Here is a 26,825-nt window from a genome sequence, read left to right on the forward strand (position 1 = left end):
AAATTATTAAAAAATATAAACGGTATAGGTGAAAGTGATTTTAGAGTAGGAAAACGATATAGCTACATGGATTGGCTGAAGGGATCTTGGAGAGTGATCGTCTAGGTTAAACAATTCATCTTAGAGTTGGGAAAACTGAGACCACAGCTACATAGTGATTTGCAAGACCGCTAGCTCATACCAGGGCCGAGACCAGTAGCCCAGCATGACTTAACAGTGCCGTGTTCATCCTACTACAGGATCCAGGCTATGTGACTTTTCCCCCTAAATCATAATTATAGGGAAACTGAGATACTATTTTTTCAACCCAGAAGTTATTCTGCATTCTTCACATCCCCTTGAGCACTGGAAGATGCCTTGAGCACTCTGTGGTCTCCTGGTTCCTAGAGTCGTGGTCCAAGATGTCACCGAATGAAAAATAAGCACTGCTAATGAAAAATAAGCACTGCTGCACCTCAGGGCCGTGATTACCCAGGACAAGCAAGCAAGCCCCAGGCTCACTCACAAGAATTTTATAACAGAATTTATGGCCTGATGTTAATTTCCAAGTATTTCACACATGAATCCAGCCCCCACTGAACATTCCTAACAATGCAACATTGCTGAAGGAAGAAGATGAGAATAAGGACTAAAAAGGAAAGAGTTCAAATCAGAGGGAAAAAAAAAAAAAAAAGAAAGAAATGACCTTTGAACATAAGCAAGAGTAGCTATGAAACAAAAGGTTCCTGGAAGGTGATGGGAGTGGTCCCCAGGAAAATCTGGGCAATGGTCCCTCAGAGCCAAACTTCAAAATGAGGCCTGATATTTTCCAGTAGAGCAAGAGAACATTCTGCTCAAAAAAACAAAAAAAACCAAAAAACCACAATGACATACACACTAAATAAAACCAAAACAAAACCAAAACAAACAAAAAAAAAACACACCAATTCAAAGTATATTTCTTAAAGAGTTGGCACCATGGAAAAGTTAGCTTTATCAAACACCCCGAGATTTATAAATGGCTCATTCTGATTTATAATTAATATCTGATGCAACAGCTGGATTTATTCTTCTTCAAGTCAAGGCCGATCTTCCAAATTTAATGAGCCAGCTGGAGAGGTGCCTTGAGTATGACACAGTCACCAGGGCTCCTGTGAAAACGAAGACTGTGGTCAAGTGTGACAAACTAAGAGCTTTTAAACACCAACTTCCAATGAGCCATATTTCACTGACTGCTTTTGTCACAGGACATCTTAGCTCTCTCTAATGGGGCAGAGCAAAACATGCATCCATCAGCAGGAGAAAGGAGTGCTACAGCTTACATGCGCCAAGATTATTTGCCTCTTCTACAGTCTTATCCTTATGCATTCCCTAACACAGAAAATTAAACCATGTGCTTGAGGCTCCTATGGTGCCCTCAGCCAGGTACTAGTAGTTTGACAAAATAAGGAAATGGTCCCTGCCCTCAGGAGGCCTACGTATTGTTAAAAAGAAAAAAAAAAAAAAAAAAATATATATATATATATATGGTACTTTGTACCAGTGGGGATAAGATTGCTTTAAGTCTCTCTGTATGTTTAAGACAGCTAATCAGTTAACTATTTTAAGCTTTAGCGTCCTCATTGGTAAAAGGGGAAGAGCATCTTTTCCTCGGTCAACCCTGAAAACCTGCCAGACAATTAAATGAGGCTGGATAAGAAAAAATGTTGCAGGAAGGGTTGGACTTAAATGTTTTACTGTTTTACTACAGGAGGTGACCTCCTACAGGATAGAGACTAAGCTATTTGAAATAAATGACGACAGCAGCAGAGCTGGGGGAGGGGGCCTTACATTCTGGGCAGAGGGGTTTGGATCTGATCCAAGATAAAGTAATCAAAGGTTCATAAGCAAAGAAATGGTAAAGGACTTGACAAGTGGCAAAGGGGCCATAGTCTGGAACCCATGGTCCATCTGGATGCCCACTCATGGATCTGGAAACCCCAGGCCGCATGAAGCTGAATAATGGACAGGGAAAGTTCCACGTCTCCCAAGTTCTTCTCTCCTAATCTACTGGGGAGCCATAGAATGCCCAGCCCTATGGCTAAAGTCCTGGGCAGGGACCCCTGGTGCCACCACGCAAAGTTCTAAGAACCCCGTGTCATTCCTCCTTCCTCTGTCTGTCATCCACATGGCTTTTTATCCCAGAAAACACCTACCTGCTTTGTTCTCTGGAAAACCATCCCCATACATCCAAACCAACCAACACGCCATGAATAGGGGTCATGAAAACAACTGCTTTTTTTTTTTTCAAATGTCCCAAACCTCTTGAAGCACTCTCTAAGTGCAATCGCACCCTTCCCCTCAATGATTTCAAAAGCATATAGCTTTAACAAGAAGATGTTGCCGTATTTTCTATTTCATATGAAATGATATATTAACAAGCGCAAGACAAGGCAATAATAATAGCCCCTTAGAGCACATCAGCATTAGACCTTGGTTTTTAAGCAGTTTTATTGAGACATAATTTGTATACCGTAAAATTCATCATTTTTAGGTGTATAAGTCATCAATTTTTCAGTAAATTTAGTTATGCAAACACCACCACAATCCCATTTCAGAACATTTCCATCACCACAACAGGGTCCCTCATGCCCATCTGCAATCAACCTTCTTTCCCACTCCCAGCCCCAGGAAACCACAAATCTACATCTGTCTCTACAGATTTGCATTATCTAGACATTTCGTGTAAACAGAATTATACAAACTAAGTTTTAAACTCTATAAGGACAGGCAGTAAGCAGAATGGACTGTGGAGCCAGACTGCCTCCGATCCATTCCGTGCTCTGTCATTTATCTATACTAGCTGTGTGACTCCGGATAAGTTATTCAGCTTCTCTGTGCCTCAGTTTCCTCATCAGCAAAATGGGGTAACAACACTACTTATCTCTTGGGGTTGTGAGATTTAGCTGTTACCTACCATGCACCTGGCCCATTATTACCTCCTTACATATAATACTTCATTTGACTCTCAAAATTCCAGTGGAAGGAGGCAGAGCGGATATGAGTTTAATTTTACATACCGGAATCAGAGGTCAGGACGCATGGCTAGTAAGTGGCAACGCCACTGCATGCTTCTCTATCTGCAACACTTCCACAACTAACCCTAATTTGCCTCTTGGGTCCATCCTATTCCATCCTTTGTCTAAGGATGCTGCCGTTTTCCTAGAGATGACATGCTTCTACTTACCGAAGCTGGGACTGTAGCTTTCCGGCTTTGTTTATGAAATCTTCCCAAACTGGATAGCTCCCCTATAACAAAACAAAGCCATACGTCAGTAAGTCACACTGTGATAGACATCTGATGAAGACACTGACAGCACACTCAATTCCAATTATACAGGAAACACTCAGTATATGCTCTCTTCCTTTGCAGTCTACGACATGTTGCCCAGATTACTGTACATACAAGTGTACTGGCTCAGAAATGGGCTGTGAATGTGCTCAGTCCCTGTGATCCTCTAAACACTACAGATACCAAGTGGAACAAGTTTGGCAGAATCTAAGCCAAACATGGATGCAACACTTTTTGAGTCAACAGAGGGGTGGGTCCAAATTCAAGATACGTAGACCATTTAAGGCTCTACCCTGAACCACCTGATCATGGCTCTGGCTGTTCTCACCCTCATCCCAGAAGGCAGGGAGTGGGGAACCAGAGTGACTGGGGCTCCTCTCCAGGACAGGAGACTATTGGGAAGCATTATTAGACTAGCAGAATCTCGAGGTTTGGGAAGTTACCTAAATACAGCTGCTCAGCTGACGGCTTGAGCCCAGCACCTACATACAACATGGTTACAGGTGGTTCCCCTGCACACTGCAGCTGACAGAGAACTCATCACCTTCCACGGCAGCCTACCTGCATCAGCCACCCCGTCCTTTAGGTCCACGCAGCCCTAGTTCTAACCTTCCAGGGATCCACACACACATCTTTTCAAAGAACGGAGGATAAGCAGCACGTTCATCCACAGCTTTCCTTCTTTCAGCCCCCAGATGGAATTCTGTGTCTACACGGGCCCCTGCCTCACATCCCCACGGCATCTTGGGGACACTCCATCACATGTCTCTACTTGTCTTCTAAGTACGGTGCTCAGACACGAACTCAAAACCGCAGGTGCAATTCTGACGGGGGCAGACTAGAGGTGGAGGGCGGTTACAGCTGCAGGCTAGAATGTGAATGTTACGAACCTTGACAAGGTAAAAATAATGTATGACACCTCTTGATTTTGCCATTAAGGAGAGGGGATGAAGAAACTATAATGAAGTTGATCATCTCTTCTTTTATTATAGAAGCCCCATCAAAATAGTCTAAAACTGAAACTGACCTAAAACAATGATTTCACCATCCTAATGGGTTTAATTTTTTTTTTTTTTTTTTTTTTTTGCGGTACGCGGCGGGCCTCTCACTGTCATGGTCTCTCCCCTTGCGGAGCACAGGCTCCGGACGCGCAGGCTCAGCGGCCATGGCTCACAGGCCCGGCCGCTCCGCGGCACGTGGGATCTTCCCGGACCGGGGCACAAACCCGCCTCCCCTCCATCCGCAGGCAGACTCTCAACCACTGCGCCACCAGGGAAGCCCATCCTAATGGTTTTAATAATCTTTTTCTCTTACGCTTAGGAACACAGTTTCTCTACCTTGCCACTACTGACATTTTGAGCCAGATAATTCTTTCTTTCTTTCTTTTGCTGGGGCAGGGGGCGGGGGAGGGGTCCCTGTACATTGCAGGGTGTTTAGCAAAATCCCTGACCTCTATTCACCAGATGTCAGGAACATTCACAGATGCCACTGGATGTGACAAAATGTCTCCAGACACTGCCAGATGTCTCCTACAGGGCAAAATCACCCCCAGTTAAGAACCACTGCCTTAGAGGAATGTCTGAGAAACTGATTTCTTCTAGTGAAGAAACAGTTATCTGAAGTTCTGCAATTTCTTCAGTATTACTTCACTTCAGTTTCAATTCTTCTGTTAAATGAAAGTAAAATTAAACATATTTTTATTTTGAAAATATCTTGCATAGAACATGTTAATAAAAGTGCCCGTTGATACATTTCTGGAGCTATCGAGTCTGTCTGAAAATGTGCACAGAGACATCTGGAAAACCATCTACCAGATATTATAATGGAATATTTCTGGGAGCTAAGATTTGGACCAATGTGTTGTTTTCTTGTTTGTACTTTCCTCCATGGCCATAGTTTTGCTTTTTTAAATAAGGGTCATGTATCATTTTTATAAAAACAATGAAGTCATTACATTTTACAAAATTAAGATCAAATTAGCATTTCTGGCAACAATAGCACCGTGAATTTACAATCCACCCAAACCCTAAAGTCTGTTTCATGCATGCTGCTAGATCACAACCATCAGTTCTGCATTTGGGCATTTGGGACCTGCTTGGCCCAAGTGCAGGTGCTGGATTTATTCCTTCAAGCAGCAGTGTGCTCCCAATGGGACACTGAGCTGCACCAGGCCAGGGATTCTGTCTGACTGGCTCCTGGCAGAAGTCCTTTGGCAACTACATCTGAGCTACTGACACCAACACCCATGCACAGGTCCTGTCATCATCTGCGACACCACTTAGCCTCCATCCCATCTTCGTGCCCTAGGGGGGTCTCTTCAACTCAAAAGCATAACTTTATTTGCACTGAATGAAACCTTGTGAGGGCTCAGGCCACCTTTCCAGGCCCATCAAGACACTGTGGGGAATCCCAAGTACAGCACCTAGTATAGTTACAATTTTCTTATCAAGTGCAGGTATGAGCATGCCCTCTACATCTATACCAAGTAATTAAGGGTAAAGGCTGAGATTAGAGTCCTCTGGCTGGTCCCTAGAGATCTCTGTCCAAATGGAAATCAGTTAATAAGCATCCTTAAGAGCACGAGAGTGCTACTAACCAATTACAGCCTCATCTAGCCATCCCTTCTCTTTCTGGTCCACAAGACAGTATGAGAAGCTTTATGCAAGGCCTGAGGATGTTCAGAGACACGGACCATCAACTTCTAGCCAAAGGAACCATCATTGCTCATCTGCACATAGGACACGAGAGCCAGGTCCTCCTCTCCCCAACTCCATCCAAGGAACCCCTGGAGAAGGTCACTGAGGTGATCCATAATATTTCTTAAGAAAAAGGTGAGGGCCTTCCCTGGTGGCTCAGTGGTTTGTTTTTGGTTTTGTTTTTGTTTTGGTACGCGGGCCTCTCACTGTTGTGGCCTCTCCCGTTGCGGAGCACAGGCTCCGGACGCCCAGGCTCAGTGGCCATGGCTCACGGGCCCAGCCGCTCTGCCACCAGGGAAGCCCGTGGCTCAGTGGTTAAGAATCCGCCTGCCGATGCAGAGGACACGGGTTCGAGCCCTGGCCCGGGAAGATCCCACATGCCGTGGAGCAACTAAGCCCGTGCGCCGCAACTACTGAGCCTGCGCTCTAGAGCCCGTGAGCCACAACTACTGAAGCCTGCGTGCCCAGAGCCTGTGCTCCACAACAAGAGAAGCCACCGCAATGAGAACGAGAGAAGCCACCGCAATGAGAAGCCTGCACACCGCAACGAAGAGTAGCCCCCGGCTCACTGCAACTAGAGAAAGCCCGCGTGCAGCAATGAAGACCCAATGCAGCCAAAAATAAATAAATAAATAAAATAAACTTTAAAAGAAAAAGCTGAGGCCCATTCACCGAAAACACGCCAGAATGGCAAAAGGCCTGCGCAGGGAGCCCCAAATCCTGAGTTCTAGCCACGGCCCTGGCAGTAAATTATGGGTAAGTCACTTGACCTCTCAGGCCAGTTTCCTATAATGATCAACAACAACAAAAAATGCATAATCCCCTCACTGTTATTGAACACTGACATCACGGAACACGGAAGGAATAAGGAACACAAACTCCAGAGGCCCATCTCCTGGCTATGGAATCCTAGCTCTCCCGTCTGCCATGGGACATCGGGCAGGTCGTCTGACCTCTGCCTGGGCAAGTCACCACTGCCCAGGGCTGGCGTGGGGAAGAAATGAAGTCCGACATCTAAAGTGCTCAGAGCAGTGCCAGGCACTCAGAAAGTGTCCAATAACCTTTGACAGGATTGATCCAAGCGTCTGCAGGCTCCCAGGAATCTCCTTCGGGATGCTGGGAGAGATGTTTAAAACTCTCAAGGTCAGATGGTCCACCCAGGCTGGGATCCCTCATTCTCAGTCCTAAGTACAGTTTCGGACTGTGCATCTCACTATGAGTTCACCATAGTTACAGCAGACACGGAGCAAGGCAGTGGGACACACAGTGTCAGTCAATGTCTCTGCTGCTCCCAAGTACATGGCAGGTGGAGTACTTAAACCCCAGATGAATGTGCCTGAAAACAGCTGCTCAAACCACTTTAAAAACTACTTATCTGCCCCCACTGGGAGCCTCATTCCAGTCTTTACCAAATTAGCAACAAAAGGAGGGTCCCCGCTCCAGTTAGGGGGTACAGCACCCAGCTCTCCGCCTACGAACACCCACTCAGCCAGAAGAAGGCTGCCAACCGCAGCTCTCTCCCCACTTGATGATATTTGACAGTCTCTCAAAGAGTGTCAGGCCCACCTGTTTTAGGCAATATATAATTTAATGGATTCTTTAAAAGAAAAAAAAAAAAGAACTTCTAAGAACAGAAGACAAAAACCTCCTTGTTGAGAAATTTTTTTAAGTGTATAAATGTTATTAAAATTTAAAGGCAAGGTGATGTTGGGTTGTTTCAGATTTTTTTTTTTTTAAAGTTTCTTTCAAGGAAAAACAAAAAGTTTCTACCCACCTGAAAGTTTTACTACAAAAATTCAAAAGCTTGGAGGAAGTGAGGAAGGAGGGAGAAGGCACTCGTAGGAAGATAAAAAGGTAATTGAGAGAAAAAGCGCTGGGTTGTTCTAGACGACAAGGCTGGGTAAAGGTGAGCAGACTCAAACTTCAGAAGAAATTTGCCAGTCGAGACACTGTGTGCACTGAGAATCCTTTTAGAAAGCAAGTCCAACGTGGTCCTTAATTTTCTAATCCGCACCACCCACCAAGAAGTCCCAGAAAGCTGTCTCCTGAAGCTATGTGTCTGGTGGGCTCTATTCACCACGCATCCCCAGAGCTATGAGAAAGCCCCAACACAGACCCCACTGCGGAGTTCACCAGAGAACACGGAAGGGTTTCACAGCTTTCCAGACACACCAAAGTCAACGAAAATAAGACACCCACTGAGCGCCTGGGCTCTGCCAAGTCCAAAGTCACAGGTGAAGGGAAACAGGCTCTCCTCCCTCTGGAACGCCCTGAATTTCTTTGGAGAGGTGGGCAGGGAGGTTGTGAAGCCCTGGTAGTTTGTTGAGAATAGAACTCAGATCACACAGGGTTCTGGGAGAATGGAAGACTTCCCTGTCAAAGCTGGTGTGTTTACAAGCACCTGGAGGACTCTCTCCATCAAGCTGCCTGACCGTCTCCACTTCCCTACAGGGAGAGAGACGGGGCTTCCCTGAAGACAGGCTCTAACTCTGCAGCCACCAGACGGGGCGCCCACCACACAGCACTCCCCGCCCCCCCCCCCCTCCCCTAAGGCTGTTCTCTCTTCTAACCTCCAGGGGGATTCAGCAATCTGGAAAACTCCTACCCAGCCGTCACCACCCAGCTCAAATGTCACCTTTTGCAGAGTATCCTGGGACCCACCTGCTTCCCTCATATCATGCAGCTGGCCGTCTCTGAACCGGAGTCTCCCCTGCCGAACTGTGGGCTCGAGGACAGAAAAATGGAGGGAGGAGGGAAAAGCATTTCCAATAAGAGGAACAAAGACAGGGAAGCAGAAACAGTACGAGCAGGCTCCTCCAAGGGACACTGGTGTGGCACATTTATGCTGGGAGAAGCAGGAGATGGAAGGACAGACAAGGGGACCAGGGGTGGCCATCCAGGGCAAGATCCAGGGTTAAACTACAAAAGGGGCCTTCATCCAGATGGCGAGGGACATAAATCCCCAACCAGCACGGTGACGAGAGAAGCTGGCTACCGCGTCCCATACCTGACGGCAGCCTGGTCCCTTGGGGGGTGGGGAGGAGAATGAAGTTATCCTCTAACTTCTGAGGGAAAAAGACCATCTGATCTCCGTCGACTCCCCAAGAGTTTGGTGGCCACCTAAGCAAATACGCAAGTGGACTGCCATGCCTACCCTCAAGGCTGAGCTCCAAGAAGAGCCCCGAGTTCCTGTCCTCTCCTGCTTTCCCCACAGCCAGACGGCTGGGCAGGCCGCTTGCCTAACCCGAGCACAGGGCTCAGCCGGTGGTCATGCTGACTTTGGGGCTCTGTTTTGCTTTGTTTTGTATTAAACAGAGGCCTGGGATGGCATCCCACACACAGCGCAGAAGGGTAAACGGCAAGTAACTCATCAGCCCGGCTGGTTAACGACGCCCCATAAATAATGCAGCAACTGCCTCTCCCGGCCCCGCCTGCTGTGACAGCAGACCTCAGGGGACAGCTGAGGGAATTAGACACCAGTGCTGCCACTCGGGGAACAGAGAGGAGCTGGGGGCCTTGGTTAGAGAAGGGACCGTCTGAGAGGAGCCCGAGACTGGAGGGGACTCTCACGAGGAGGCAGAATTCGGCTCAGCTGAGAATGAAACAGGGACCAGTGGGGACAGGCTATAGGGAGTCGGGCTCCGGCTCGAAAGTTCCAGACAGAGGCTGGCTCACCAGTGGTTATGGCTGATGAGAATCCAAGTCTTGGACACGCGACTGGACAGGTCATCTCCCAAGCCCTTCTCTTCACCTTGACAAGCCTCACTGTCACCACCATCATCATTGAGCATCACCGGGTTCTAAACAGTTGCTAGATGCCCGACACATAGATCAGCATTTCTCCAATGTTAACTTTCATATCCATCACCTAGGGATCTTGCAAAAATGCAGGTTCTGACTCCCTTGGTCTGAGGTGGGGCCCGGCTGTTGCATGTTTAACCTGAGTAATGCCGAGGCTGCTGGTCCACAGACTACACTCGGGGGAGCACAGCTTGACACACACACTTATTACATGTTCACAAAAACCCAATGAGGCGGGTGCTGCTAATTAATTATCTCACAGCTGAAGAAACCAAGGACCAGGAAGGTTGCATCCTAGTGGTCTAGGCTGAAACTTGATCCTAAATCTGCCTGACTCTGTGGCCCAAGCGCTGCCCTGATTCTGCGAAGTGCAAGCAACAAGATGCACAGACCCAGCCTCCCGGCCCAGCCCCAGGGCTGCAGAAAGCCACTCAGTAGGCAGGCTGGGTCCTGCTTTATACTGGGTTCAGTAGGAGCCCAGACAAAGTAAAGTGGAGACCAAGGGCTCCAAACACATAACCCCCGATTTACAACCGCAAAGGCCCTGGACAAGCTGTAATGTCGACCTAGGAATGGTCAAGATTCTCAACCATGTGAAAAAGAAAACAAAGAAAAAAGCTCTTTGTGCAAAAAACGTCTGATAGAAAAGCATGGGAAATGTTCAGTCACCATCATTAGCGGTGTGATTATGGATAATTCTGTTAAGTCCTCAGGTTTCCTGTGGATACTAGAACTGATCTGCTTCTAGCAGGAGGTCGGAGAGCCTGCCTGGAGCATCTCTACAGGCTGCCGCCACCACCCCTGCCACTGGGTCCCTCCCCAGGGTGAGTGTGAGGAACACAGTCCATATCAACCCTCTCCTTCTTCTTCTAGGGAGACGCCTTAGTGACCTCAGGCTTCAGGGAAACGAAAAGCAAAGCTTCAAGAGGAAGTTTCTGACCAAAGCAGGAGTGCCTCTGGACTCCATGCTTCTTGAAGCACAAGGCAGGAATCTGCAGCTTCCAGAAGTGGGTGCCTGTCACAGCTTTGTCCCCAAAGCCATCCTTCCCCACCCCATCCTACAAGATGAAGGGCTCCCAAGACTCTCTGATGAAAGGCGCTGCGTAAGCCCATCCATCATAAAAACCATTCCTGGGCTTTTATTTTCTGATTGGGGCTTGCCTAATCCACTAATTCTCCCTGTCCATCAAGTGGATGGCAGCCACTCGGATAATCAGTGGTTGCCTCCTTGCACGCCCACCCTCACCCACCTACTCAAGCTCACCAGCAATAAATACGCCTGTGAAAAGGACCTTACGGCTCTGTGCACACTTCGTGGGCACTGCCACCTTCCACTAAACAGATTTCCCCTTTCACTGAACTCCACAAGCCCCAAATCCCAGCCGGGCTATTAGGAATGACACCCGGGTGGGTGCCACGAAAAAGGGCTGTTTTTTACTTCTACAGTCATTGACCTTTTTTAGTGTCTTTCCACTGAATGTCCTTCTCTTTGCCTGGATAGAGGGCCCTGATGGGCTGCAGTCTAATCCAGTGTCTAAAAGGATCAGTGTGGTCTAGCGGGTTGAGTCAGGCTGCCCAACTTCAGATCTCCCCGCTGGGGACCTAAGTGACTCAGTTATCCACTGCCACTCTGTCTTCATCTGTAAATGATACCCCTGGTAGTTCGCAGCTCAAAGGATGGTAACAAGAGTAAGTGAAAGAATACGAGGGCATAGAAGGATGACTAGCACTTAGAAACTTAGAGCTCCAGAAATGCCAGCAACTGCTATTTTAATGAGTCAACGTGCAAGACCAGCCACCCTGACTTGGACATTTAATGAGCACCTACTATGCACAGGCACAGGGGTTGGGGCGGGGGGACTAAAACAGGCCAGAGTGTTGAGGAATGCTGCTGTGTAAGCCACCAATCCCAAAGCCTTCGGAGGGCGCCACACTCCAGATGTAAAGCACTGGAAGGTGGGGTTGGTGCAAATTTCTGGAGGGGGGCGATTCCTCACCGAGGTCTTAAAGGACAAAAGGGAATTTTCTGGGCCAAGAGGAAGGAAAGAAAGGACAGGAGGAAGCATTCCCTGCAGAAGAAAGAGAATTAGCAAAGGATAGGAAGTACAGAAGACTATGCTACATTCAGACATGAGTCATTCTGTTCACCTGGAACACATCCCAGGAAGGTGTGATCTGGGGGGCGGGGACGGGGTGGGAAGAGCAGGGAGATCCTTCCTACTCACTTCATGAACTGCAGAGGAGGCTCTTGGTGGCTCAGGGTGACCCAAGAGCCACCCCCACTTCTACTTACTCATGGTACACTCCCAGCACGACCTCCCAGAGACTCACCACTGGGGAATGTCTGCTAAACCTGCAGCTGCCTGAGCCCCGCCCCAGATCTGCACAATCAGAATCTCTGGGGGTGGGGCCCAGGGGTCTGCATTTAACACATTCCCCAGGGGACACTCATGCTCTGATGGCTAAAATCACATACAAGTTTGAGAATTATCGCTCTAGATAAGATGCCACATCCCTCTGAAGTCTTGGATGCTGTGGTCTCAGCAATTTCTCAGTCCTGATGTTCAGACCTTGCTCCTTCAGAAGTAATCCCTGGTGATAAGCACTTGCACATGGGAATGTGAACTGATACACATTTTCTGAAAGACATTTGGCAATGGGTTTCAAGAGCCATGAAAGTATGTACCTTTGACCCAGGATAAATCCTACTGGGGAAACCACTGGTGTAAATCAGCGTGTAGCTACAAGGATATATTCACTGGAGTGCTGCTTATAATTAAGTGAAAAACTGGACACAGCCTAATCACAAATCAGTATGTAACTGGCTCCCATCTCAGGGCCTTTGCACATGCTCTTCCCTTGCCTGGAACATTCATTATTTCTCTAATATCCACATACTTCATAAGCTGTTGCTCAAATGTCACCTTCTCTGTGAAGCCTTCCCCATTTAAAAACTGCCACACTGGGCCTGCTTTATTTTTTCCCATCGCACATATCCTTCTAAAATATAACACAACTGACTTATTCAGTTTGTCTGTCCCAGACCCCCACCCCCTCTCCACTAGAATGTAAGTTCCAAGAGGGCAGAGATCTGTGTCCATTTTATTTACTGCTGTATCCCCAGCACTTAACACAGAACCTGGCACATGGCAGGTCCTCAAATATGTGTCAACTAAATGAATTAACTACAAACAAACAAAACAATGGACCACCACACAGCCATTAAGACTGACCTGGCTTCTAATTACATGCACAGAAAGCACAAGTGAAAAGCTAAGTGGAAAAAGAAACTTTGGCAGGGCACAGGCCGCAAGAGGCTTCATCTAAAACGTGTGTCCATAACCCACTTTGTAATCAAGTGGTTATGGGTGACTCTTATTTTTTTACTTACCTGAGGTTTTAGTTTTCCTTTCATTAACTTTCTATTACTTGCATAATCTTGGAGAAGTAATCCCTCATGAAATGCTCTCAAAACATTTGCTAATGCTTTATGCTAAATGTAGAGGAAAGCTTTCTCGTTGGTGATTTAATTAGGGTGTCCCTAATTAAGGCCAGCACAACATCAAAGAGGCCAGGTTCCAGGGGATCCTTGCTTCAGGTCTACTCCTGGTTGCAAGATGACCCCCGTCCCCCAGCAGCAGCTCAGAGCCTCCCAGTGCCCGGATGCCAAGGGCCTGGCCATCAGCTAGCTACTCCTGGCCCTGCTCCCCGCTACTTGCTTCCTATTGGGGTGCTTCATCCAATTATCCAGGCCCCAGATCACATCCTGCTGGAGAGCTGGCTTTGAAGGTTCAGTAAACAGTCACTTGAAAACAAAGAGGGACCATTAAACCAAGCTCAAAGACTTCCTTAATGGCCTCCTGCTCAGCTGGCGGAGCTGGGGCAAGCCCGGCCTCAGAAGCCAAACTGAGGTCTCCCTGTGAACTAATCTCGAAGCCTTTCCAGCCTCCTACTGCACACAGCCCCCCCCTTTCCTGAGGTGCAAGCGTGTGGGTTGCAGAGCCAGTACTGGGGCGACCCTGACAGAGGGGGTTTTCTCCAGCAAAACAAACATGTGTCATGTGGTTGTCACCTCGAACAACTGTGTCAGACCCTTGGGAACCACACCCCGCCTGCCCCCCACATACTTGCCTCCGCTGATGAATCAGCGGCTCCCGGCTGAGTCCACCGCCCAACAACTTCATGTCGTTGGCTGGTCCAACTCCTCTTGAAATAAAGGGAGGCCTCCTGAGCCTCCTGAAGCTGCTCAGAGGACAACCTAGATTTTTCTTGCTTTTTCTGGTTCATCCTGAGTCCTAAAGCTACAGGCAGAATAATCTTCAAAGCAACTGATAACATACACCCATTATGGAGTCTGAAAAGGAAATCCTAAAATGCTGTGAGAGACAGCTCAGCACCGTGGATTAAGGGTACAGACTCTGGAGCCAGACTACCTGGGCTCAACTCTCAGTTGTACCTCTCGATAGTTGTAAGATAAGATGGGGGCAAATGGCTTCACCGTTCTGCATCTCAGTTTCCCCATCTGTAAAATGGGAATTATAGCAGTAATTCCCTCACTGTTAGATGGACTAGTGTTGAATAACTACCTCATTGGGTTGTTGGGAGGAACACGAGTCTTTGTAAAGCACTAGAACAGTGCCTGGTTGTACCATGAAAATGCTTGTTAAATAAGTAAAATAAAACTCAGGTCTCAGCTTGGGGGTCACCTGTATCAAAAGCCTCCCCATGATTCTGTCTTCCTACTCCAAATGAGAATCAGAGACCTTCCCCAGGCCCCCCTCAAAATCTTGTGCTGATGTCTATCATGGCACAGATCACACAGATTTCTAGTTACTTGTCTGTTCCTCCTCTAGACTAAACAATTTTCGGGCAAGGTCATAGGTGTATCTCTACCCCCCAGCCGTGCCTGGTACAGAGCAGTCGTCATATTTGTTGACTATGTATACTGTGTTCTCTCAAATTATTTACACGCTGAAAGCATTTCACTCTTGTCTTTATTGCATTATCAAAGCGAAGATACAGGTTTCTTATATTTTCTGAAACATCTGAGTGCCGCTGTCAGCAAGGTACTCTGCTGGAAATTACCAGGGTGGCTCAGACAGATACATAAGAGAGTTTTATTCAGCATTCATTTTGTGCTAAGCCCTTTACATATATTTTCTCTTTTAATCCTCCACAACTTGAATAGAAGAGTATTACTCTACCCATTTTACAGGTAAGAAAATTAAGTGTCAAGGATCAAGAGCGACTTGCCCAGAGTAATAGAGCTAGGAAGTGACAAAGCCAGGCTTCAAAGCCCAAGGGCAACCACTTAAGGTAGAATGTAACAAGTACTAGGTAGAATCAACATGAACTTGGAAAAATGCCCAAGGGCATCTGACCTGGTAGGCAGAGGAGGGTCCAGAAATGAGGTAACTTCCTGGTGAGGCCTTGAAGGATGAGAAAGATTTCGATAATGCCGAAAACGGCAGAGAAGCTCTTCCCAGCGGGACAAACAGCAAGAATGAGGAGCGCAGGACGCATTCAAAGAAGCCAGGGAATCCAGGCTGGGAGACACGGGCACAGAGCAGGTCACTCTGCTGGGCCAAGTCACAGGTAGCCCCCAAGGCCTGGCTAAGGCAGATGGGCCATAGTCAGCAAGTAGGCAGGTAGGAAGAACCCAAATACAGCCAAGTCTTGGGAAGGGACAGAAGCCAGAACGAAGCTGCTGCTAAAAGGCAGACTAGAGGCAAATGAGGCACTTCTCTGGTAGTCACTCCAGAAAAAGAAGGGGTGACTCAAACAAGGTGAACAGAAAAAGATGGCCCTTATGAAGCAACTCAGCCTCCCCTTACACTGGTGTAAACATCTCTAAACGGTTTTTGTGGGTTTTTTTAACGCATTAAATTAAAGGCCCTGAGGACCTCAGCCAGGCACCCAGCCCTTCCCTGCCTTTATATACAGACAGAGGGTTTGCAAATAGAGAAATGCCAATAGGCCCTGCTGAGCCAGATGAGGTTATAATGAACTCAGGAGTGATTTACTTAGCAAGAAAAAAAACCCTCAACTTCTCCATTTCCTACAACTTCACTGCAAGCTCTAAATACAGCTCAGTAAAGGGTGGGGTCGTGTTTGCCCTAAGAAGTGGTGGAGATAATGACTGATTTCAAAACTTCAGAATACTTCATTCCCAAATCTGCAAGACAGAAGAACAGCAGCAGCTAACATCTGAGTGCATGTACGCCAGGCACTGTGTGAAACCCTTTACAAGTACGATCTCATTTCAGAATCCCCCCCCAACAACCCTATAAGATGGGTACTTTATGAGACCCATTTTACAGAAAAGGAAAATGAGGCTCAGAGAGATGAAGAAATTTGCCCACAGGATTTAAAACCAGACCTTCTACAGGAGGGGTTTAGGGGCAGTGATGTGGCCAGGAGGAAACAGAATGTGGGCAGGAAGCTGTGTTGCCAAGCAAGCACACTGTTTTTACTTAGGTGGTATGTTATAGATCTGCACTGTCCAATATGTAGCCACTAGTCACATATGACTATTTAAACTTAAACAAATTACAAGTAAATAAAATTTAAAAATCAGTCCCTCGGTTGCACTAGCCACACTTCAAGCGCTCAAAAGTCACATGTGGCTAATGTATCTGACAATTTCCATGACTGCAGAAAATCACGCTGGACAGGACTATTACAGATCAACTAAAAACAGCCAAGGATTCTAAAGATGCTTCTTCTGTTGTTATTTTCCAATTTGTTCACTTTAACGTTGTTTCACTCTAAATTTACTCTTATTTTTATTAACTGTAGTAAATACACATAAAATTTACCATCCTGAAGCCCAGTAGCGTTAAGCATATTCTCATTGCTGTGTGACCATGTAAAGATGCTTTTACTCAGACTTAGGCAAGATTGAGAAAACACATTCAGGGTGCTTAAACTGTGTACAGCTGGGGGTGCATTTAAAAACCCTAATGTCCAGGATGTAGTCCAGAAGCACTGAATCAGACCCTCTGAGGAATCAGGGTCCAGGCATCAGTGTCGTATGGCTCCCAGGGAATCCAATGCGCTCATTCCTGTGACCACGCCCATTCCGCCAAGATGGGCACACCTACCCAGACCTGCCTCTTCCTACTCCAGCCAGACCCCCTCCTCCGGGACCCTGCAGACCCCTGTCTGTGGGAGGTGGCAGGGAAGGGGGGCCCAGGCAAAACCTGCCGTCCACCAAACCCGCCATCCACCTTCAGGATTCGGGAGGTGGCTGGTGCTGACCAAGCTAACGGCTTTCACTGCTGTCCAAACTCTTCGAATGGAAGAAAGCAAATAAAAAGACACACAGCTCAAAAGGCACCCCACTGATTTTTTTTTCTACCCACTTAAACTAGCCAGGAAAAGAAAAACCACTTAGAAACTATGACCAAGGTCATATATGCCAAGAAATCAGCACAGAAAGGAGGTTTTTTGGCAATTCCATCAACTTCCCCAAACACAGTCTTGCAATGGCTCGATGGACTCAACCCAACTCAAGGGTGACCAGGAAATAATTAAATACGGAAAGCCCTTTTACAAGAGTGTTCCAGGGCTGGACACAAAATGAGTTCAAGGCAAGGAGTTCTCTTTGAGGAGTCACTTATTTAATTCATATAATTAGGGGGACCGATGGGCATAGTCACCCAACCTTAGGGACCAATGGGCTCCCCAGACACATAAAGGCCAGTCACAGAGAAGCCTGCAGGTGCTTTATATGGGGACAAGGACAGAAGCCAAAGATAGAAGTGACTTTCCTCTCTGCACACCCAGGGGAAGGAGAGGAGAGGGGAAAGGCAGGTTGTCTGTCAGAGAAGATTGGTAAGTGGGAGAAGGAAGGAAGCCACAATATGTCGATACATCACAAATTAAACCATTTCCACAAAAGTGACAGCCAGATGGGAGCTGCGTACCACCCCCACCCCCCGAGTTCTCCCAGCATCTCAGCTCAGGCTCACACCTCCAGCCTGCAGGCACAGAGATGTGACCTTGATTCCTTCCTTGGGCCTCCTGCAAAACTCAGGCAAGTGAAATGCTGTGGAAATAAATACACAGCCCCCTCTCTACCTTAGGCATGCTCTGAAGAGTTCCAGCTTTAAGGTCAAATAAACCAAGGTCTGAATGCCAGCCCACCTCACCACGGCATTAAACAAATTACCGACTCTCTCCAAGCCTCAGTGTTCTCATCTGTAAAGTGGGGATGATGGTGAGGATGACGGGAAATCCTGGCACACAGTAGATTCTCACCGAGTCCCTTGCTGCCCCCTGTTCACTACATGCAATGATTACAGAGCACCTACCATGGACCAGGTGGCACCAAGAGCATCTTAAACTGGGAAGCGGCAGACGACACAGCCCCATGCCGAGGTCTTCCCTAGGCTAAGAGGTAGGAAACATTAATAATGGGTGGGCTGCTCTGGAATCTATGCCGGGTGGATTTTGGTTTTGCTTTTGGAGGGAGACTGTATATGCGTGCGTGTGTGTGTGTGTGTGTGTGTGTGTGTGTGTGTGTGTGTATTTTGGTTTTGCTTTCGGAGGGAGGCTGTATATGCGTGCGTGCGTGTGTGTGTGTGTGTGTGTGTGTGTGTGTGTGTGTTTTGGTTTTGCTTTCGGAGGGAGGCTGTATATGCATATGCGTGTGTGTGTTGCGCGCACATACTCAGATGCAACCTTCTGCAGTCTCCAGCTCATTCAGGGGAGAACCTTGGCAGTCAAAGACAATGCGCTTCCTCAATGCTCATCCAATTAATTTATTCCATTTGTCTCTCTGGTTTGCTACTTAATAAGGCCGAATCGGCAGTGCAATCTGCAAATCTGAGTTAAACGGCTTCAGGCATCAGTCAGTTCCCTTTTAGGAGTGCCAAATGCATACTGTCTGCCTCCTAGGCAGCTGAATCTGTCCTTTGGCTTTTGTTTGGTTCAGGGAGAGGTATTTCTTTGTTTTTGCAAAGGTGTGGGTTTTAGGGGAAAGTGTCCTGAAGGCAGTTCCAAGAAGTAATGGCAAACTCAAAATGATCTCATTTTTCCATACCCGATCTGAACGTCTAAATGGTCTTGCTACAGAAGGAATCTGGCCAGCTCTGGACCTTCCCTAGGAACATGGAAAAAGCCTAGATGAAAATTACAGATAAAGCACCTAATGGATCAATAGCTTCAACCTTTTCACCCTCCAAGCATTTTAACAACCTCAAGGGAGCTGGCCCAATTGACAGACATTGTTTTAACTTTTTCCATTTCCCTCCCTCAAGAGGCAAAAGAGTTCGAAGGCCAAGAGGTCAGCAGCAGAGTGTGGGTGGAACATACTTGTACTAAAAAATTGTTCAGTTTCTCTGAAATTCGAATTTAACTGGGAATCCTGTATCTTGACTTGCTGATATCCAGCTCGGTGCTTGCAAAGTCAAATGACGCTCAATCAGTACTGTAGGATCATGAGTTCACGTCACTCTCATCAAAAAGAACTAAGTGAACGCTGAACCCGGCAAAATTCACACTCAGCCTGCCTTCCATGCAAACCGTGACTAGGAATGACCTTCTCTCTCCATCTGGGGCATTACCAACTAGGATCTCAGAACGTAAACGTTCACAGCATTAAATGAGTTCTAAACAATTTGGTTAAATATGAGGTACAAAGGATTTTCCCCCCAGAGACACTCAAGCCAAGACCAAAAAAATGACTTCCTCCCAAACCTCGACAATAATATTTGAATCTAAAAGCCCCCAAAGATTGATCTACAGAAAATAGGCCCTAAATCTCTGAACAGGCACCATTCTGGGCAGTTCCCTGCTGCTGGTTTTATGACATCTTCACTTCTCCTTCTTCTCCCACAGGCCTAAACTGAGGAAGCTGTAAAAGCTTGGACAAACAGAGCCATTTGCTAAGAGAAAAGGCAACACGGGGCCCATCTGTACTTTACAAGGGCTTTGCTTGTCTACCTTTGTGGGTCACCGTTTACAGAGCAGCCCGCCTCCCTCAGCGCACCTGGCCACTGGTGGAGGCCTTGGCTGGGTTTTCACTATCTTCCTAGAGAAAACACTTTTTTTTTTTTTTTTTTTTTTTTTTGAAAAGTCAAAAGGAAGGCCTGCAGGGGCTGATGGATGTCCCTCCCCAGGCTGTACTACCAGCCCTTCCTTCGTGACCGCCATATTGAATTGAACTGGACAAGCAACCCTCCAAGGGCAGCCCTTGTGGATCTTTGGTTCCTCACAGCCCAGCAAAAGGCCTTCCACACAGCAGGCCCTCAATAAACACTGAGGAAGTGAACCCCTTGTCTGACAGGCACCCCAAAGCCAAAGCAAAACAGTAGAGGTGAAAAACAATGCTGAAATCATTATCCAGTGCTGGATCCACTGCCCACATTCTTGATCTTGTGATAAGTAAGGGAAAATATCATGACATGTCTTTGAACCACAAAAGATTTCCATGGAATTCAAGAAGTCCCTTAAGCAGGTCTAATTTTAGGTAGAACTTAGGAGAGAGGATACTGGTGGCAAACAGCGGTGGGGGGCAGTGGAGGAAAACTGAACAAGGCCCCTATTCTGCTCGGCACAGGTGCTGGTAACAGGACACCCCTGCCTAAAGTGAGACGCGGGGTGGAGAATTCAAGGTGTGCTTCGGTATTTTTTTCACCCCCAGTCACATTATACAACCCCGAACACACTCTCCAACCTAGTACAAAGTTCTCCCTGCATCAGGCCCAGTGCAGCTCCTGACATGCTGATTCTTGAGCAACAAGGCTGAGGCAAATATTTGATTTTAGCATCCAACTTTTTTTTTTTTTTTAAACTAAGTTAGTTATTAAAAGAAGACAGACATCTATAGGCTGAGCTGCCCTCAAGTTTGGCCAGGGTCTCCTGGTCTTAAAAGCTCTCCAAACATCACTGAATTCTACATGCTGGTTCAATCACTTAACTAAAAAAATTTAAAAATACAAATATCAAATCAGCATGTTGTACACCTGAAACTAATGTTATATATTAATTACAGCTCAAGTTTTAAAAAAGAAAAAGTAACGGCACAAATCTGCTGTTTGAAGCATTAGCCTGTCTTTCCCGGGACTTGGAGAGAAATTCCAATAAGATTCCAGGATCTCCTTAATGCAGTCAACAGTGCTTAAACATCAGAAGTCAGTCATCTGGCCTTCCACAGTCACTTCCAAGCTACTGTCCGCTAAACAAACTGGTGATGGGCCCTGGCCTCCAGCCACATGAATCCCTAGTCTCCCCTTCCCTTTGGGACCAGCTCACTCCAGACAACCTGATTTATGTGGATGGCGGAAGGGCTGCCAGTAAGCGATTTTGCACACCACCATTCATTAGTGACCACCAGGGTAGGAAGGAAGAAAGGAAAAAACCACAGGGTTTCCCCTCATCAAGGAATCAATAAGTTATTTAACAGCTGCTGCAGGACCCCAATGGAAGAAAAGTGAGGGTTTCTTCACTGCACCCGACCCCCTGAAAAGGATAAAACACACACCCTGACAGCCCAGGACTCAGCCAGATGAAAGATCGTTAGAAGAATGCAGAAAGAATCCTCTCCAGCTTTTCCATGTCTTGAGGTTCTTTGGTTTGGGAAGATGGATGGTGCTAGGCCTTGAAATTACTCCATTTTTTGTTGTTTTCTTTTTTCTTTTTTTCTCCAAAGAGGAAATTGACTCCCTTCCTGTGCTGCTGTACATTTTGGAGAATCAAATGCTACTTTAAAAAAAAAAAAACAAAAAAAGTTTTCCTTACCCTTTCCCACCCCCACTCCAACACTTCTGAGCACATAACCTAAAAATGTTCTCAAGATGGCATTCCAAATGGGTTTCCAACATTTACATGTGTCCTTCATAGCAAACAGAAAGGGAACCAAAGGCGTCATAAACCTATCATGGGAGTTCAAGGAAGTGAAAAGGAGGATAAGCAGGTCCTTAGAAAGACAGCCCATTTCAGATATTAAAAACTGACTTTTGTTGCTGGCAACTCCAGGCATAAGCATACTATACACTGCTTATCCTACACGCCCAAATTTTAAAATTCCCTTTTAAAATGTCACTGCCATCTACTCCATGAAGAAGCCTTTTAAAAAGAAAACTCCACAAAAACCCTGTCTTAGGCATAAACAATCTTGGAAATTAGACACTCCCCCCCTCTCTTTTTTCTTCTTATCTCTCTATGCCCCAAAAGTCTGAAATTCTACAGACCTCAAGGCATGTTTTCATCTTCCACTCCACTTTGCTTTTAAAATCTTTGACTGCCAAAACAAAATAAACCTTTAAAATAAATGTCTTCCCAACAGGATGTTGAACAAACCCAACTCAATTCAAAGGGAAAGAACTCAGGAACCATAAACTATAGATCCAGCACTAAAAGGGCCTTAGATCCAGCACTAAAAGGGCATTAAGTAAGTATTTTTAACTGGAATATTGGGGAGGGAGAAGCATGCCTCCTCAGCACCCACAAATCCCCCAGGCAGAAAGTGCTGCAGGACAGTCCCGGGATGGCAGGTAGAAAGCGTTAGGGCCTACCTTCAAGTGAGTTACTTTCTGAAGGGCTTTGGGTTCAAACCTGTAAACTGGAAGAACTGAGTCTAGATTCTGGATTAAGGAACAAAGAGCAAGGAAAAAACTCCAGATGTGAACACTTTGGGACTGCAGTGGGCCGATGAGTTAGGTCACTGGGCTCTTGATACTACAAAGGGACTAGAAACATCCATTTCTCCCATCCAAAAAAACACAAGCAGCTCTCCCAACCCATCTCGAATTCTTCCCCTGGTGATCAGAATACACGTGTGCCTCAAACCAAATCTGTTTGATTACAAGGCCTATAGAATTTTAGTTAACAAGAAATACCCCAGAGTCTGCAGATGGAACACCAAGCTTTGTCTCAAAAGAGCACTTCAATTATTCAATGTGGATTGGGGGCAAAGGAATGAAAGGGCTGTCTTTGAACAGGGAATAATCCATCTAATTCCAAGGGGTTGGATTAGAGGCATTCCTAGGCAAGTAGGGTCCCGCTGAAGATAAGGCTTACACGAATGTCAGTTTCTGACAAAAGGCACAGGCTCTGGATAAGGATTTCAAAATGGACAGGACCAGGACGGAGGCACCTTGGAAAAAGTTCACCCCGGGGTGAGGTGGCAGTTGGTTCTAAGAGGGGGAAACAGGCCATGACAGCTGAGCATTCCTTCCCAAAGTCCATCTCCGAGGCCGAAGCCTCTCCAAACCTTACACTTCAACAGACAAAAGCTCCTGCAGGCGCCGAGGCAGCGGCTGAAGAGGGGCTGTCCACACCCACTCGCTGCACAGCTTTCCAAACCTGCCCACTCGTTTTGGAAGCCGAGCTTTCAATTAAACACCACCTCCCCGGATCTGATGAGGCAAACTGGGGCTGGGCTACAGCCAAAGAGAAGCTCCCTAAATACACATGAAAAACAATCCCCCCACCGCCCCCAATTCCCACCTCCAGCCAGCTCGCTCGTATACATTTCCTTTGGATTAGTAACACAGGGCCCCGGTCTATCTCTGTGCACAGAAAATCCACATCCAAGGATCAGGTTATCCCCAGTCCCACCCTTCGCAGGAAAATGCCAGGGTGTTGTTCCCCGCCCCCATCACACACACGCGCGCCCGCGCGCGGTCGGACACACACACTGAGTCTCCACAGTCCTTCCAAGAGAAAACCTGGAGTCTGTTTGTGTTGGGTGGCTAGGGAATACAGTTGTTTAAGGTGCCCCAGTCTGGACCTCAGGCTGGGAGCCTCAGCCACGGGAAGTGGGGTCCCCGCAAAACTGCTCTGGGAACTTCTGCTCCGCTCACCGGGGGGAGGGCCGAGGGGAGGCACGCACTCCTTCGCCCGCTTTGGAAGAGCCTAATTAATATCTAATTTGCTCAGATCTCCCCCAGGTGGACCTGAAAGCCAACAAGGGAGAGAGAGGTCCCTCCCAGTCTCTAGGGCCGGGGGGCTCCTTCCCACGGCTGGGAAGGAGCCCCCGCCCTGTACCCCAGGGAATCAGGTGTCCGCCCAGGCATCCAGCCTCCGCGGGTCGCGGACACTCCATGCAGCGACAGACAATGGAAAACTTGGAGCCGGGGCCCTGGGCCCCCAGGGAAACAAGACGGTGCCGTCCCCTGGGACAATGAGCGGGGAGAGGTCAGGAGGCATCATATACCCCCAGAAAAGCCGCCCGCCTGGTGACCCAGCAGAGCCCGGAGCGGCGCCCCGGTGAGCAGGTGACACCCGGGCCGGTGCGCTGCCGCAGGTGGCCGGAGGCCACGGCGCAGACAAGGGCCGGGCGGCTGGCCCAGGGCGGAGGCGAAGCCCCGCGGCGAGGTCAGTGCGCGGCGGTCGCCGCCGCAGCCGCGCCCCCAGCGTCCTACCTTCATGTCGCTGATGATGGTCTGGAAGAGGCCTCCGAGCGCGCTGCATTCCTTCTCAATCACAGCCTCCATTTTCCCGGCGTCGTCAGGGGCAGGACACACACTCGGGGCTGCCTGGACTATGCGCGGGGCCGAGGATCGCTCACCCCGGGAGGAATTTCAGCCTCCGAGTGACCCACCGCCGACTCGCAGCCTCTTCTCCAAAGAGGGCGAAATGCCCGAGAATCGACTGTTCTCTGCCCAAAATAAGAATAATAATTTAAGAAGCCAAACCGCTCTGTAGGGCGCCTACATGCAGCGCTCAGCTCCTGGCCTTAAAAATGCCCGGAGAAGACTGACAATCAGGCCACCACTGGTGCCGACGACAGAAACGGCAAAGCCCATCTTGAAGCTGAGAAAACCACCCGCTGACCCAGGGCCAGCGCCATTTAAAAATGCAAGATTTACTAATTTAATAAATGTTTTTGAAATTAAACAAACAAACAAAAAAATCGCCCAACAGCAGAGTGGGTCTGCTCGCGGAGCCCGGATCTGTTGCTCGCAGCCGCGGCCGCCGCCTCCTTTTCAGTCCTGCGCGCCCGGCCCCGGCGCTCGCTCCTGCTCGGCTCCCGGGGACGTTCGCGGGGGCGCACGCGCGCTCGCGGCCGTGCGTCCGCCGCGGAGGCACGGGGACGGCGCGCGCCCGGGGCCGTGCGTCCGCCGCACGCGGGCGGGGCAGGGAGCGCGTGCCCGCGGGGCGCGTGGGGCGCAGGCTGCAGAGAGGAGCAGGCGGGCGCGCGGGCGGTGCGGGGAGGTTCCAACCCCCACGCGAGCCTCCTCCGCGAGCAACCCCCAATTCCTTGGCCGCGGGTCGCTGAGCCGAGAGGGCGTGTCAGCACGCGGCTAGGCGAGCGCCCACCCCACAATGGCTGCGAGCGCCCAGCGCGGAGGGTGCAGCCGCCGACCCCCGGGACTTGCACGGTGGCTCGCTTAGCACAGTACCTCGCAACTAGGGAGCGCTCGGTAGGGCGGGAAAACTACCGCTGCTGCCGCTACTACTGCAGGCTTCTGAGAAGAGGCCCGTTCTCTGATATCAGGACTGCAGCGCCGAGTCACGACTGCAAACAGCCAAATATGTAATTAAGGAGAGTTAGACGACGTAGCCCGCAGCGGGATGCCGAGTTCAATAAAGTTGCAGGATGCTGGGAAAGTGGATTGATTTTGCCATTGCGAAATTAATGGCGTTAGAGCTTCCGTGTACTGTTCGTCAGTTTATGGAGATTGCTGACTGCCCGTGACTTGGACGGTTGTTTTTCAGGCGCGCTGAGGGCATCGGGAGGTGGTGTCACTACAGAGAGCCCTGTTGGGAGGTTTAACCTGAAAATAGCACAAATGGGCCCAGGTTGATTTGGGGGCTGGTGGCTTATTTTCCCAGCTCACCGCCTAACTGCACAGCCGGATCTCATTTAGATCAACATCAAATAGGCAAGGAGGAGGGGAATCAAATGAGCAGCTTTTTGAAGACCTTAAAACATAAGCCCCCAATTCTGGGCTGTTCCCTTGACCAGGTTCTGTGCTAGTGTCTCCTTATTCTGATGAGACTGGGAGGAGTGAGACCCAATTCTCAAGAATTTTCCAGCCACTGGCTGCCTGGAACTAATCCAAATCCACCAGATAAAGTACAACAAGCTGGTCCTGGTTTTACTTCTTGCTGCTAGACCACAAGAAGTGCTAATCTTCTCCCAAAACTCATCATGCGTATGTCCCAGACCCATCTTAAAACAACTCCCCAAACACAGGGTGCAGACGACTTAGCTTCACAGCATGTGGTTTTAGAACAAAAGAAAAAGCTTAGGTATTTAGGTGTCTGCAACCCAGTAAATCCCTGGTACACTGCTACTACCCCCAAATCCTATGCAATCTAGAGCTGTTAAAACAAATACAAACCAAGGTGGTATAGTGTACACTGTGATGCTGGCTTACTTTGTATGACCCTTGAAAAAGGACATTGAAAAACCAGCACCTGTTTGGGGACCAGCTGACCCTCTGAAGCACAAAGCAGGACAAAGGGGAATAGCTGGGGGTGGTAACAAAAGAAACCATGTGCAAAAGACTGTATAGACGTGTATCAGACTCCGTAACAGGAAAAGGTCTGGCTTTGAAAACTGCATGAAGCAAAGAGATGCACGGAGCTAAATATCACAGCTGTGGAAGATAATTTTCCCCTGGGCCGCTCTGCCCCACGCTTAACCACAACCCACCTCTCCATCCCTCTTCTCCAAATCATGAAGAGTGTTACTTCTGGAATTAACTGTTCTCTTGGGCAGCCCTGCTGGTCATTTGGATGCATAAGTCTCACCTTCACCTTGCCAGTAACAGTGCGTGACACATAGTTTGCTCTTAATCCTTATCATTATTATGATTTTAATACTCAGTATTATAGTGATCAGGATCACTGCTTGTAGAGCCAAATGGCCTGGGTTCAAACCCCAGTTTAAAACCCACGAATGGAGGGCTTCCCTGGTGGCGCAGTGGTTGAGAGTCTGCCTGCCGATGCAGGGGACACGGGTTCATGCCCCGGTCCGGGAAGATCCCACATTGCTGCGGAGTGGCTGGGCCTGTGAGCCATGGCCGCTGAGCCTGCGTGTCCGGAGCCTGTGCTCCGCA

General features: G+C 48.2%; 1 protein-coding gene across 10 annotated transcripts in view; it reads right to left on the reverse strand.

The window, feature by feature from the left end:
• Positions 1-24,844, reverse strand: part of MTSS1 (MTSS I-BAR domain containing 1) — a 157,407-nt gene extending 132,563 nt beyond the window's left edge. For all 10 annotated transcript variants that reach the window (XM_059043419.2, XM_067017470.1, XM_059043416.2 and 7 more), the window contains exons 1-2: positions 24,180-24,844; positions 3,206-3,267 (exon numbers count right to left, since the gene is read on the reverse strand). In XM_059043419.2, the coding sequence (XP_058899402.1) occupies positions 3,206-3,267; positions 24,180-24,251 (134 nt within the window). In that variant the 5' untranslated portion in view covers positions 24,252-24,844. The remainder of the gene's footprint in view (positions 1-3,205; positions 3,268-24,179) is intronic.
• Between the last annotated feature and the right edge of the window lie 1,981 nt (positions 24,845-26,825).

Source organism: Kogia breviceps, chromosome 17 (assembly GCF_026419965.1).
Source record: "Kogia breviceps isolate mKogBre1 chromosome 17, mKogBre1 haplotype 1, whole genome shotgun sequence".
NCBI classification, from domain to species: domain Eukaryota; kingdom Metazoa; phylum Chordata; class Mammalia; order Artiodactyla; family Physeteridae; genus Kogia; species Kogia breviceps.